Consider the following 15,075-nt stretch of genomic DNA (forward strand, 5'->3'; position numbering starts at 1 on the left):
CATTGAAAACACAGAAATAAGCATTAACTCCAATGCAAGGTACGATAGATCCATGGGCGGTTCTTCTAGCATGAGAAAATGGGCTTAATTTCATTGTGCACATGTGCAGTACCCAAAGGTAGGACGTTTCCATAGGTTAGGATGAAATGTTAGAACACTGGCATATATTATTTTACTAACCAGGGGGGTATTTCTCTAAGCAGGATTTCTTGCTTAGCCGGATAACTTATTGGATTTATGGTAATCTGGGCTATATGGACAATATAATCGTCCACTTAAATGTTGCTTGAGACTACCTTATATTTCACAAGTTATGCGGCTAAACAAGAAATCCTGCTTCGTGAAATACCCCACAGCTCCTCTTCGCTAGCTTGCCTCATGTCTGTGTCTGTCTCCATGTTGTCGCTGTATGCTGGACTTGTGAGTGAGTGGGAGGGAGGGGTGGGTTGTGTTCGGAGAGGGAGAGGGGTGGGGCAGGGTGCAGTGTTGTAGGAGACAGACAGGGTGAGGAGAAATAGTGTTGGAGCTATGAATATAATTTTAAAGCAACAAACTATATCAATATAAACGATATTGTCTTATCATATATCTTGTATGAAAATATATCGATATATCATAAAAACCCGATATATCGCCCAGCCCAAATAGCCAGCGACACCTACTGGTCAAATGGGGAGAAGACGCTTAAGAGTCAGACAGACGGATGCTGACCCTGACAGGTTGAATCCTTGCCAGGAGACCAATCCCATAATTCATTACTCCCATGGTTCTTTCTTGGGAAGCAACTTAGCAATACCACTCTTTCCAGATCCACAAGTATGATCTTTGCATTCTTGGTCTAGACTGGAGTAGGGACTAAAAGGGGTTCCTCCAAGGAATTACTATTGGGCCCAGTTCCTGTAGTGTGAATACAACAAAAGGTTCTGGTTCCTGAAAAAAGTTCCTATGGTGTGAAAGCACCCATAAGGTAGGCGAGTACCTGGAAGTGCAATACGTTTATTATTCTGATCCTATGATGGACATTTGCTAATCTGTTTTTCACTAGCAGTAATAGCTGCAAAAAATAGTGTACCTAATATTAATTGTGATTTAATTTTTTTCTCCCTGTGTATTACCAGACTATCTGTTTCTATCTGTCTCATCCAAGGAAGCTTCCTCACAGCTGGTCAGCATGGAAATTCACTACATCAACAACTCTGTTATACTTATAAATAAAGGGTTCAATGCCTCGGATCGGGAAGTGACCATATTTAAGCAGTGTGAACACATGCCTGCCATCATACTTTTTTATCTGGGCTTGCAATTTGTTAACATGTTCTTGGGAATCCCAGCCAACTTGATGGTTTTGTGGCTTCTGCACAAAAACAAAGCAGACTCTTCCACCTCAGACATCTTTATTTGGCACCTGGCTGTCCTGGACACCCTCTTCTGCCTCATCCCGCCGCTGGAATTGGCCAATATCATGTACCTGACAAGCAGCAGCCCCTGGTACGTGCTACGCTTCTTCTACGGCATCAAAGACTCGTCCCCGCTCTTCCTCTCCTGCATCTGCTTGGACCGCTACATGGCGGTGGTCCACCCCATTACCTTTGCGGCACTGAAGGACCGCCGGCACCGGTCAGTTTGCGCCGCGGTTGTGTGGGTCCTCACATTGGCGTATGCGGCAGCCAAGTGTGTGGGAACCATTGTAAAATTCGAGAAGGCCTTCACTGTCATGATCCTGGCCACCTTCGCTGTCATGCTTTTCTGTAATCTGTCCATTCTCTTCACCCTCCGACACTCCGGACCAGTTCGAGACGTGATGCACCCAGTCAAGAAGAAAGCCTTCAAGATGGTCCTCATCATCCTGAGCATCATCATTTTCAACTACTTGCCTCCTGTGGCACTCTTTCCATTTGAGGAGTACTTCTCTCACAATGTCTTCCGCTGTTACATCCACTACATTGCCTTTGGATTCATGGATATCAGCAGCACCATCCAGCCCATGCTGTACCTGTCAAAGGAGAAGCTGTCTTGCTCACCCAGGTGCTGCTGTAAAAGGTGCTTTGACCAGGAGATGCATGAAGTCTCAACATAAAACAGCAGAGGTTTGTGGTTTATCTCATTCACTAGAAGCTCAGCTTAACTGCGCTTATGGCAAATTGTGTCCTAACTGTGCATGTCTGTTAACTATGTAAATGTAATGTGTTATACATTGTTCATACTGGGTTCCATTTGAACTAGTAACTCGGAAATTCTGAGTTCCCAGTCGGAAAGTTATGATGCCTCCTGATGTTGGAATTCTGACTAATGAAGACGTAGGAATCTACACAATTCCTACCTCAGAATTCAAGATGTCTGCATCCTTTATCAACAGAAGTTAAAGTGTAGTTTTATACTCTTAATTAGTACTTGTGTTTTATTTGTGGCTCATTAAATCAGTCGAACATACTGTACTGTCCAACCTATCTCTGTGGTCGAGCTGATCGTGTTTTTATACCATACCATGTAATGTGTTGTGAAACTGATATTGCTAACAATGGCTAACGATTAATCGGGCTAGAACTGGAACCTGTTTCAGAAATCAGATAGCTATTCCACAAAGCAGGGTATTCCATGAAGTAGGATTAAGGGAAAGTTTGACTTATTTCGACAAGTCTGGGTCATTTAAGTGAGAGTTCATTTCCATTAATGTGTCTTAAATGAATCCCGGCTTAAGCACTACGGTAACTTACGCTAATGAACAAGTCTGTTCAGGGTAATTGTCTCGCTTAGTTAAGCATTGTCTCCAAGAAGGTCCACTGTATGAGAACAGATTCCCAAAAGATCGTTCCGGCGGATGAAATTCCGAGCTCTCACCACTCATGTCATGTAATAAATACAAAAAAAGCTTATAAAAATCACATCTCAGCATTCCAGTTAATTCCAAAATAAAAGCGTACCCATATTACAAAGGTCAAACGTGTAATGCAATGAAAAATAATTAATTAAAATAATATGAACAGGAAAGCTATTTTTATATATTTTATGTTTTTATATTTTTGTTTAGTCACACTCTATTAGTAAAAAGTATTGACAAGACACGGTTATTTGTGCAGAACATTTCACACGGATGCAAGTGCAAATACTTTACCGAAATCAAAAAAGACAAAATAACATTATACAGTAAGAATGACGTGGGAGCTCAACCCGGAAGATTACGGGGATCAAACGAGGAACTTTCGAGGCGACAGCATGAACCACTGCACCACGGTGCCATTACGTAATTTACGCATTTAGTCTGTCTGCAATTCTTCGCCAAGCCATGTCAATGGCTTTATTTATGGCCACATTATTGCCTTTTTTGCGATTACATCTTTGTATTCTTCATACAGCTCCATCAGCGGTGTTTGTTCTGCGACAGAAAAAAACACCGCTCTCGTTTTACATGCTTTCTGATTCATTTGATCGATCTATCGTTCATCCATTAATTTGGGCTTCTTAAATATTAAGAAGTGTGCGCACTAAGTGAGACCATGCAAGTCTGTCTTGTATGAGCCTTGATTAGGTAAAGCTGAACTGCGGTAGTGGAACGGCATGAGACTAAGTTTAGAGATGGCGCTAAATTTGAGTGTCTCTTTTTCGGGAAAGTCTGGCTTTCTTGAGCTACTTTCATTGAATACCCCCCTGCTTTATGGAATACAGTCTGAGATTTCTCGCTAACCGGATAGCTTGTCGGATTTAACGTAGTTTGGGCTAAATGTAAGTGAACGAAGATAAAAGGCCATTTAAACTGGATTAAATTAAATCCAATAAATTATCCGACTAAGCGAGAAATCTTGATTTTTGAAACAGATCCGTGGTATTGCTAAATGGCTTTCCGACTTGCTGTACTGGAAAGCGGTTAACTTCCAACGTAAGTGGAACGCATGATAATAATAATAACAACAACAATAATAATAATAACTTTAGATGTAGTGAATTCTACTAAGTAGAGCTGATTACTTGATTAAAGTCAATTACTTGATTATATAAAAGGATCGATTGAAATTTTCCTTCTCGATTAGTCGGCAATATTAGACTGCGCATGTAAGGAGTGAAAGCATTGTGTGGAAATACTTAATATTAAAAATTGTTGAAAATGCGTCTGTCAGAAATGCAATACAGAACTTAAATATCACCGCAGCACAACTTAAAAGAAGGCATTCAGGACCCAGCCAATAATGCAAGGATTGCCATAGATATGTATCATTTAGCCTCTCGGAATAGCCTACGCTGTCTCCGTCATCACTTTTGCTCAAATTATTTTGCGGAATTTAGTTGTCCAAATATTCGCTGCTGAAACGAGGATTAGATCCATAGCTTAGCGGTACCCTACATAATATCCATATAATATTAATTCTTGTTTTAGGACTGAACGATTTTGAAAGAAGTTTGGAAGAAGTTCACTTAGTGACATTATTATTTCCATGCATACAGCAAAAAATGAATGTCTTCGTCAGCAGTTCCTGTTTCCTCTTCCACATGGGGGCAGCACATTCGTTAAGTGGGTGTCACTGCTGCCGCACACCGTCGCTATCTGTGACATTTGCATGTTCGCCCGTGTGTGTATGGCATTTCGATAGATCCTCCGATTTCTTTCTACTGTTCTAGAACCTAAGCGAAGTGGAGTACCTAAATTGACCCAATGGGTGACTGTGTGTGCATCCTGCAATGGTTGGTTGGTTCCTGCCTCGCACCAGTTGCAGCTGATATATATATATATAATACTCGATTATTAATATGAGATAGCGACAGCCCTACTAATACGTTATTATGCACAATATTTGAAAGTAAAAAACAAACTTCATTGGTTAAAATAATGGATTTTTTGGGGGATTTTGGGAAACATGAAATTACATTATTTGATGTCAGATACTAGATTGTGACAAAATATTTTTTTTCTTAATGGGAACTTCAGACAGTTATTACAAAGCAGCCTTCCTACCTAATTAATTTGATTATTTTTGACAGCACAAAGATATTTCAGGGTTTCCTGTATCATAAATTTCTGTCTGCAGCCTTTGTAGAGGGAAGAATATTTACTCGTCCTTCTGCTTTTCAGTCAGACTCTCCATCTAACAGATACATGGATGCTGGGGTTAGTTTGGGCTGTAATTCACCCCACATCTGCACCTTTCACAGTGTCTTAACCACATGCAAATATGCAGACATTTCAACATTCACCAACCTTAATGACCCACTAAGACCATTGGATGGCCACCATCAAACACAGCAATCTGATTGGAGGTTTCCACCTCCTCTGATTTGATGGAGCGAGATACAGGGAGGAGAAATAAAAGTTTTGTGCTTTAGAACATCATGCAAATTATGGAAATGTAGCAAAGCTGGGAATAATATCCTAGTGGATGAAACAAACATAAATATTGTGGCCCCGGTACATTGCTTTCGTACTCCAGTAGGGGCAAACTTTGCCAGGACTGTGGAATTATGCAAACATAGTGTGTACATTTGCATTCTCCATATCCCGTATTTGCTTAATGTTGTTAGTTCTCTCTTTTAAAGTAATGATTATATTGAACCTGTATATTGAATGTTTCCTCCATTGTACCTGTGTAACATGTTGCCTCATATGTCTCTCGCTGCCCAAATATTTGTTCACCGTATGTTGCTATGCCAGTAAAATTGTAACCTCCGTCATATTTCATATGTTATGTGTAGTGGTGTTAACAGAGATAAGTGCTTCAGCTAATAAAGAACATAGTTATTTCAATTGAGTTCTTGATTCCCTGCGTCATGCCTGCAAGTCAGAAATGGCACATTTATTTGGAAATACTATGCATAAACAAATTCATATTCAAAGTATGTAAGTTGGCAGTTTATATAGCACCTTTCAAGATCAAATGTCACAAAGTGATTCACAGAAAATAAAACAAAGATATTCAAGCATCAACAAAATATGAAGCCCTTCAGAGGACATGGGAGGAGAATAACGTAATGGAAGAAGGGTTCTGTATGTAATAAAAGGCCTGTCAGCAAGAAAAGTTTTCAGACTCTGTTTGAAAGAGTCCACAATGGACCTGGAACCTGTGGATGTAATTTAACTGCCGAAGTGTCATGAAGTTTATGCCTACATGGATGAGGATTTTATAAATGATGCTCACAAGTAGGGGTGGCATGGTGGTGCAGTGGTTAGCACTGTTGCGTCACACCTCTGGGACCCGGGTTCGAGTCGCCGCCTGGGTCACATGCGTGTGGAGTTTGTGTGTTCTCCTCATGTCGTTGTGGGGTTTCCTCCAGGTATTATCTTTTCCCCCCACAGTCCAAAGACATGCTGAGGCTAATTGGAGTGGCTAAATTGCCGTAGGGGCGCATGTGTGCGTGAATGGTGTGTGAGTGTGCCCTGAGATGGGCTGGCCCCCCGTCCTGGGTTGTTCCCTGCCTCGTGCCCATTGCTTCTGGGATAGGCTCCGGACCCAGTAGGATAAGCGGTTTGGAAAATGGATGGATGGATGTGGTGACAGGTGATGTCAACATGTCATATAATCATGATTTGGTACAAGAGCAGCATCCAGGAAAGGCCCAGTCCTATAGACGCAAAAATGGGCTGAGGATTGTCAATTTGCCTAGAACTGCATGTCACTGAAATGTTAAAAAAATGAAAACAATGTTCTTCAAAGAAAGACAGGAAGGGATTTGGATATTGCATCATCTATGGTACATAACGTAATTAAAAGATTCAAGAAAGCTGAAAGTTTCTGGAATCTGGAATTTCAGTGTATAAATAGCAAGGGTGCAAGCCTAAGCTGAATAACTGTAATCTCTGATCACTCAGTGATACTGCATCAAGAACCATGATTCATCATTCAGTATAACCACATGGGCTCAGAATTACTTTGGCAAACCTTTGTCAAACAGTATATCGTAATATGTCATTACATCCATAAATAGTTAAAACTTTACTATGCCAAAAGGAAGCTTCAAATGCATGTTTTAATCTATGGTAACAGTAAATACCAACCCTGGCTTAGGAGGGTGTTTGATATTAGGCAGGAGCGAAGGCGGGGGTGGCGGCAACTTAAAAATTTAAATGCAAAGGCCTGTTTATTGGGGGTAATGAAGTGAGATAAAATATTTAAGGGTACACGTCCCCCATCCCCAGTAGTTAAATCGGAATCAGAGGGGAGGGGGAGCTTTTCAGGTAGAGAGGTTACTGTTAAGGCAGGCAGAGCTGCACTGTGGAAAACTATTTGGACATAAGAAGGCGGAGCTGGGGAGGGGGGGGATTTGCTATATATATTTAAGATCACAATCTTAAAGATGCAGGATGTCCATTGGTCTGCATGTTATGTTATCACTAAAGCAATACAAACTAAAAAAAACATGATCAAAAAGTTATTTTATGTGGGTATTAATAAATATTATGTGGTTAAATAGTCCCCCCGCAACTCAGTAGGATAAGCGGTTTGGAAAATGGATGGATGGATGGTTAAATAGTACTTACAATTTTGTGAAACATACTGAAACAAAACTTCATAATGCATCAAAATGGTTCATCACTACAAGTAACATTCGTGCTTATTCATTTGTAATGTCCCCATGAAAATACATTAAAATATAAAGTTATTCACGGATTGTTTTTAACACACGTCTTTTCTCTAGGAAAATCTAGTTAGTAAGTAAAGATTTGGCAGCTGTACTGTAAGCAAAATAAGTCAAAATACAAAAACATGGGATGGAAATTAAGAAATCATTTAGGAATATCCACTCGAGAAGTGAATATCTAGGCAGAGCTACTAATCAAGCTGATGAAAAGTATGATATTTAGTGCAAAGCTGACCTTTTATTAACCTTCACTTTAAATCTTTCACTAAATTTTGGGACTTTAAGAATAAAGGGTAACATTGAAGGCAGGAGAGCTACGCTCTGGCCAGGTGCGATTTGGACATAAGGAGGTGAAGCTGTGCTCTGGCCAGGTGCGATTTGGACATAAGGAGGTGGAGCTGTGCTCTGACAAGGTGCGATTTGGACATAAGGAGGTGGAGCTGTGCTCCGTCAAGGTGCGATTTCGACGTTAAGAGGTGGAGCTGGGCTTTGTCTATATTTAAACCCTGCCCATCTCCCAGTTCCAATTCCCTTGCTCACCAGTATTTTACAGAAGAGCTTTCCAGGAATCATTTGCAGGAGCCTCGAGAAAGTACTGTACAAGGGAGTATACTTCCTCTATTAATCTGATCTAAATATATATATTTGATAATCTGTCATTAGCAAAATATAGTGCACCAAATAATAATTCAGGTTTTTTTACCCGTGTATTCACAGAATATCTGTTTCTAACCTTACCCGAGGAACTATCCAAGGAAGCTTCTTAACAGCTGATCAGCATGGAAATTCACTACATCAACAATTCTGTTATACAAATAAGTAAAGGGTTCAATGCTTCAGGTCAGGAAGTGACCATATTTAAGCAGTGTGAACACATGCCTGCCATCATCCTTTTTTATTTGGGCTTGGAGTTTGTTAACATGTTCTTGGGAATCCCAGCCAACTTGATGGTTTTGTGGCTTCTGCACAAAAACAAAGCAGACTCCTCCACCTCAGACATCTTTATTTGGCACCTGGCTGTCCTGGACACCCTCTTCTGCCTCCTCCCGCCGCTGGAATTGGCCAATATCATGTACCTGACGAGCAGCAGCCCCTGGTATGTGCTACGCTTCTTCTACGGCATCAAAGATTCATCCCCGCTCTTCCTCTCCTGCATCTGCTTGGACCGCTACATGGCGGTGGTCCACCCCATTACCTTTACGGCGCTGAAGGACCGCCGGCACCGGTCAGTTTGCGCCGCGGTTGTGTGGGTCCTCACACTGGCGTATGCGGCAGTCAAGTGTGTGGGAACCATCGTAAAATTCGAGAAGGCCTTCACTGTCATGATCCTGGGCACATTCGCTATTATGCTTTTCTGTAATCTGTCCATTCTCTTCACCCTCCGACACTCTGGACCAGCTCGGGACGTGATGCACCCAGTCAAGAAGAAAGCCTTCAAGATGGTCCTCATCATCCTGACCATCATCATTTTCAACTACTTGCCTCCTGTGGCACTCTTTCCATTTGAGGAGTACTTCTCTCACAATGTCTTCCAGTGTTACATCAACTACGTCACCTTTGGATTCATGGATATCAGCAGCACCATCCAGCCCATGCTGTACCTGTCAAAGGAGAAGCCGTCTTGCTCACCCAGGTGCTGCTGTAAAAGGTGCTTTGACCAGGAGATGCATGAAGTCTCAACATAAAATGACAACAGATGCTTGTGGTTTTTTATTTAGCTGAACCTTTTATACTGTAAGTACTTGTTCTTTAATGTGGCAACCTTTAATGTTATCATGTAGCTATATATAACCTCACAAATCTGCATCTTTGTTAGATATGTAAATAATCCCCGTCATCCTCATACAAAGTGCAAAACACTTAAATCTTTGATGTCAAAAAAACTATATTTGACAAATTATTTGTAGAATCATAGGTCTCTAAGTAAACAGCTTTCATTCCATGTAAACGTTTGTTCAGATTTTTTTCTGAACAAGGAACAGTAAATAAATTAACAGCTCATGCTTATATTCTGTTTTCCCTCAGGCACTACTAATCCTTTGTAAAAGTGTCATTAAAAAACCTTTAGCTACAGTGAATTCTACTAAACTAAGTTATGCACAATATATTAATGTAAAAAATAAATTTTATTGGTTAACATTCATAGTGAGATATTCTAGGAAACATGAAATTACACTACTGAGTGCAGATATCAGATACAAGACTGATGACAAAATACTTTTTTTCTTAATGGGAACTTCTGACAGTCATAAAACAGCAGCTTTCCTACTTAATTAGTTTGATTATTTTTATTTGACAGCACAAACATATTTCAGGCTTTCCTGTATCATAAATTCTTTTCTGCAGCCTTTGGAGAGGAAAGAATATTTACTCGTCCTTCTGCTTTTCAGTCAGACTCTCCATCTAACAGATACATGGATGCTGGGGTTAGTTTGGGCTGTAATTCACCCCACATCTGCACCTTTCACAGTGTCTTAACCACAGGCAAATATGCAGACATTTCAACATTCGGCAACCTTAATGACCCACTAAGACCATTGGATGGCTACCATCAAACACAGCAATCTGATTGGAGGTTTCCACCTTCAATCAATTACATCTAATCATACATCAAACACTTAATCTCACAACTCTACAGCACTGTGTGGATCAGATAAAGGCCATAACCTACCTACAGCACATATAAAGTATCTAAGCTGCAGTGTGGATCTAAGCACATCTGTGACACGCCTACCTGTACCACCTCTAATTGGATGCACTACACCCACTAGCCATGTACATTTCTATACATTTACAAATGATGATGTATGCAGCAGGACAGGGATGTAAGGTACAATACATCACACAAGGCACACACACTACGGGGATTTATTCTGTCTGGTTTGGTTGCGGATTCTGAGCCCCAGGGCCACTGATATTCTCTTCATTGAGAGCAAAGGCCTCGTCGCCCATGTGGATTCTCATATGCTTCTTCAGGGTGGAGTGATCGCTGTAGCTCTTCACACAGTAAGTGCAGGAATACAGTTTCTCTTTTGTGTGAACCTGCTCGTGCCTCTTAAGGTGTCCGGATCTGCTGAAGCTCTTGCCACAGTAGGAACAGCTGTAGAGCTTCTCTCCAGTGTGAGTTCGCAGGTGTAGCTTAAGGCTGCTTGCCACACTGAACTTCCTCCCACACTCGGTGCAGCTGTACGGTCTCTCACCAGTATGCATTCTTTTGTGTATTGTAAGGTGTCCTGCCTGACTGAAAGTCTTTTTACACAGATCACAGTGGTATGGCCTTTCTCCTGTGTGAACTCTGTAATGAGTTTTAAGGTCCCCCATTCCGTTAAACCTCTTCCCACACTGGGTGCAACAATACGGTTTTTCCCCAGTGTGGATCCTCTGGTGGATTCTCAAGTTTCCAGCATTACTGAAGGTTTTCCCACAAACACTACAATTGTAAGGTCTCTCACCCGTATGAGTTCGGAGGTGCACTTTGAGCTGGTTGTGTTCACTAAACCTTTTCCCACAGTGCGGGCAACAATATGGCCTCTCACCAGTGTGAACTCGCTTGTGTATCCGAAGCTGCCCAGGGTGTCCGTAGCTCTTGGTGCACAGGTTGCAGCTGAATGGCCTCTCACCCGTGTGGGTGCGTTTGTGGGACCTGAGTAGGTCGGCCCGGCCGAAACGCTTGCCACAGTAGTTGCAGCAGTGAACCTTCTCATCGACGTGGCTCCGCAGATGCGAGTTCAGTGAACCAATCTTGCTGAAGGTCTTCTTGCAGAGGGTGCAGTGATAGAAGCCCTGTAGGTTTTCGCTCAGCTCAGAGGCATCCAGGCTCAGGATAGATGCAGACGTCTGAAGTGAATCACACATGTCTAGCTGCCTGCTTTGCACCCCCCCTTCCTCTGACCCCCCAGCAGCCACCCCCATGCTCGTGTATTCCTGAAAAACATGACCGTTGGCAGAAAACTCTGGATCTATTCTCCTCTCACCACAGTACAACTCATTGGGTTTTCCATACGCCTCTTCCTCTGGTTCGGACTCCCCATTATGACCCCTTTCTTCCTCACTTGACCCAACGCTCATGTGGCTGTCAGACACAATGGTGACCCTCACATCAGAGTCGCTTTCCTGGGAGCCAGTTTCTGGACATCGAGGGGATTGCGGGTCGGAGGAATATTCTGGTTTCAGGTAGTCAAGGTTGTGGCTCTCCATTTTGATTCGCTTGGACACCAAATTGAGCGGAGATGATGTTTTGGTGAGGTCCATAGCACAGACATCCTCCAAATCTGGGTCACTTTTTACGTAACCAAGAGTTACTGTTGAAACGGAAACACTGGATATTTCCTTAACCCCTGCTTCCAAGCTAAGGACTGAGACAATGGGCTTTCCCTGTAAGTATTCGTGCTGATCAGCAGGACACCGTTTGCCACCACTAGCTGTGGATTCTAGAGATGTCTTCGGGGCAGAATGTTTGGGGAGCTTGGAGTTGGAAAGATGAACATTATCCTTAACATCTGGTTCTGTAACACAGAGGAATGCAGTGGTAAGTATTGCAAATGCTGGCAAATAAAAGCTCAAGCTTGCCTTATGGCAGTCTTCCCATCCTGAGGTATCAATCAGCTGCCAATTTTTTACCTCACTGAGGTACCTGAATGAAACATTTTTATAAAGAAATTAGTTTTCTCCATAGCTTCAAAGAACCGGATTACTGCTGCAATTACATATACATAAATCTATCAAATTAGTTACATTTGTCAAATCACTTACAATATCGGCTAATTTTAAGCAACTGATAGCAACGGGATGAAAATCAGCTAATTAGTAATTCGATTTCTTAACATAAGAACATAAGAACTATACAAACGAGAGGAGGCCATTCGGCCCATCAAGCTCGCTTGGGGAGAACTAAACTAATAGCTCAGATTTCTTAGATTTCTTGCTAATTCAACGTAGAGATTAAGCAGCTAAGTAGGTAAGTAGTTGAACAGACGTTTGCCTACCCCCTCCCCCTCCCTAGGATCAAGTACAGTAATTAACGTCAATAACCACAAAATTGTTTTAATTATTTTTATCTGGATTGGTTCGTCCCGGTTCGCCCCTCAAAACTCACCCAGTTTCGCCGGGACATGATCGATATCCTGTTTCTGAAGCCTTCGCCTCAGATCCTCGTTCTCAGTCTCTATTCGCTCTATTTTGCACTGATATTCAGACAAGGTCTCTTCAACAGACTCCAATATGTCACTCACTGTCGCTCTGAAAATTTCATTCAAAGAAGATTCCAGAAAGGCTTTTAGGTTCCTCGATTTTGCCATACCTGCCCACCGTCCAAAACACTGAACACAGAAACCGTTATCCACTTGTTTAACAATCAGGCTGAAACAGCTCTTCAGAGAAGATATGATGGGTGACTGCCGCCGTGTGCGGAACAAAGCCGTCGCCGACCAGTGACGCGCCGTCTGCCTAGTACGCCGCAGTCTGTCGTTGACTTTTCCCAGCTGCCACCCAGCGGCCCGGAGGCAGTACTACCACGAAGGACCGCGTCTGCTAACCCAGATGCTGCATGTTGCGCTACTCATAACCATCTATTTTGTCTTTTGATATAGTACGTCTCCAAGGTGAGACTTCTCCGTAGACAGGCTCATTCTCCCTGACTGGGTGAGCGGTTCAGAGTTCCACAGAGACTTCGAAATACAGTTGTTCGATTCTGGAGTCAGCTGAGGTGGTCAGAGTATATTGGAAGGATGCCGCCTTCACGGTTCTTCAGCAAACTGTTGCGATCACGTTCCATTGGGTGGAGGGCCCTTGGCAGGCCCAGGACAGATCGAGTCCGTGGTACTGGAAAGAGAGGTTTGGTCTGACATGCCCTGCAATCTGCATGCCGTCATTGCTGCCCTCACGAGAGGCGGAGGGATGGATGAATCCATTTTAAATACTGGGGGTTACACGCCACCCCCCCCCCCCCCCCCAGTTACTACGTTCCTGATTGTAAGGAGTCTCTGTTTTGACTGTTTAACTCAGTAAGGTGGATTTGTAATTATGTGGCTTGAATACCTGGCGAGGTACAATAGGAGACTCAATGAAATACTTCCATGGCATTCATTTAATGGAAATTCCTTTGCTTTACCTCCATGGGGGTATGAATGTTATCTGACATATAAAGTCAGTTAGGAGCAGGAAGTTGGGAAGGCATGTGACATTGACTGACACCCTGCATTTTGGGGGGAAAGATGAAAAAGTAAATGATCATACTGTGAGCTGGGTCTTTTATGCAGTTACCTGAAGTCGTGCAATTGACTAGATTCAAAGAAATGCAGAACTGCTCTTGGACTGAATGTCAGTCTACTAAAGAGCCCAAATGCAAACAGTCACTCACTATGGGCGTTGCAGAGACTGCAGTTCTCCCACATGCTTTTGTACTGTGGGAGAAAACCAGACATGTAAATAAAAAGTGAAAATGAAATAATTTTCACTTGTCTTTAAAAATCAGTTTTCTTAAAAATCTATTAAATAGGCTAGCTAAATAGTTTTGAACATCTTACTAATAATTCTAACAGGATTTTACAAATAATTTAACTTATGCAATGAAAATCTTCAGCACCATTTTTTAAAAATCGCTACTTTAATGTGATTCTAGATTATGACTCCATCTGAATATGAATTTCCACGCAACCTAATGTTCACCGTAATGGATTAAACCAACATTCTAACTGTTTAATGCCGATCACAAGAGGAAGTCTGGTAATTGAGTACAGAATTATAAATCTCGAAGTGAACGCTGGATGACTGCCCTGTGTGTTCACTACATTGATTAACATGTATTATATGGGCAAAAGTATTGGGACACCTGATCATTACACCTGCTAGAACGTTTATGACATCCTATTCTAAATCTACAGGGATCAATACTGAGTTGGTTCCCCCTCAATATTGATTTGGTTCCTCCTCAATACTGAGTTGGTTCCCCCTCAATACTGAGTTGGCATCTATACAGCTGCCACTCATCTGGGAAGGCTTTCCACAAAATTTTGGAGAGTGTTTGTAATTTCTGCCATTCATCCAGAAGTGCATTTGTGAGGTCAGGCACTGATGTTGGATGTGAAGGTCTGGCTTCCGATCTCCATTCTAGTTCATTCTAAAGGTGTTCGATGGGGTTGAGGTCAGGGCTCTGTGTGGGTCAGTCAAGTTCTCCCACACCAAACTCACTCCAGCCATGTCTTTATGGACCATGCTTTGTGCACTGGGATACAGTCATGCTGGAACAGAAAAGGGCCTTCCACGAATTCCCAGTTGGATGTATAGAATTGTCCAAAATGCTTTGGAATCCTTAGGTATTAAGAATTCCCTTAACTGGAACTAAAGGGCCTAGTCCAACCCATGACAAACCCATGACAAACCACTTGCTGCTGATAAAACCACACCATTATCACTCCTCCACTATGCACCGCAGCAATCATTGTTACTTTACGTCACCTGCCAATTCATGGCTGAGCTTCTATGGTTCCTAAATGCCTACACTTTGCAATAATA

The 15,075-nt window shown here is 42.2% G+C and overlaps 3 protein-coding genes across 3 annotated transcripts; 2 read left to right on the plus strand and 1 right to left on the minus strand.

The window, feature by feature from the left end:
• The first annotated feature begins 1,171 nt into the window (after positions 1 to 1,171).
• LOC125746387 (proteinase-activated receptor 3-like) lies at positions 1,172 to 2,077 on the plus strand. The gene has a single exon (XM_049020317.1). The coding sequence runs from the start codon at positions 1,172 to 1,174 to the stop codon at positions 2,075 to 2,077; it is 906 nt and encodes a 301-aa protein (XP_048876274.1).
• Positions 2,078 to 8,342: 6,265 nt separating this feature from the next.
• LOC125746710 (hydroxycarboxylic acid receptor 2-like) lies at positions 8,343 to 9,594 on the plus strand. The gene has a single exon (XM_049021043.1). The coding sequence runs from the start codon at positions 8,343 to 8,345 to the stop codon at positions 9,246 to 9,248; it is 906 nt and encodes a 301-aa protein (XP_048877000.1). The 3' UTR covers positions 9,249 to 9,594.
• A 76-nt stretch (positions 9,595 to 9,670) lies between these two features.
• LOC125746709 (zinc finger protein 391-like) lies at positions 9,671 to 13,402 on the minus strand. The gene is made up of 2 exons (XM_049021042.1): positions 12,659 to 13,402; positions 9,671 to 12,068 (listed from the first exon to the last, which is right to left on the minus strand). Exons 1-2 carry the CDS (start codon positions 12,858 to 12,860, stop codon positions 10,432 to 10,434), a joined length of 1,839 nt encoding a protein of 612 aa, XP_048876999.1. The 5' UTR covers positions 12,861 to 13,402; the 3' UTR covers positions 9,671 to 10,431.
• Between the last annotated feature and the right edge of the window lie 1,673 nt (positions 13,403 to 15,075).

Source organism: Brienomyrus brachyistius, chromosome 7 (assembly GCF_023856365.1).
Source record: "Brienomyrus brachyistius isolate T26 chromosome 7, BBRACH_0.4, whole genome shotgun sequence".
NCBI lineage: Eukaryota > Metazoa > Chordata > Actinopteri > Osteoglossiformes > Mormyridae > Brienomyrus > Brienomyrus brachyistius.

Excerpts from the sequence above, each read along its gene's own strand:
- LOC125746387 (XM_049020317.1), top strand. The coding sequence starts at position 1,172 with ATGGAAATTCACTACATCAACAACTCTGTTATACTTATAAATAAAGGG.
- LOC125746710 (XM_049021043.1), top strand. The coding sequence starts at position 8,343 with ATGGAAATTCACTACATCAACAATTCTGTTATACAAATAAGTAAAGGG.
- LOC125746709 (XM_049021042.1), bottom strand. The coding sequence starts at position 12,860 with ATGGCAAAATCGAGGAACCTAAAAGCCTTTCTGGAATCTTCTTTGAAT. Across the intron at positions 12,069-12,658 it reads TCATGTCCCGGCGAAACTGG|AACCAGATGTTAAGGATAAT; the intron begins GTGAGTTTTGAG and ends TCTGTGTTACAG.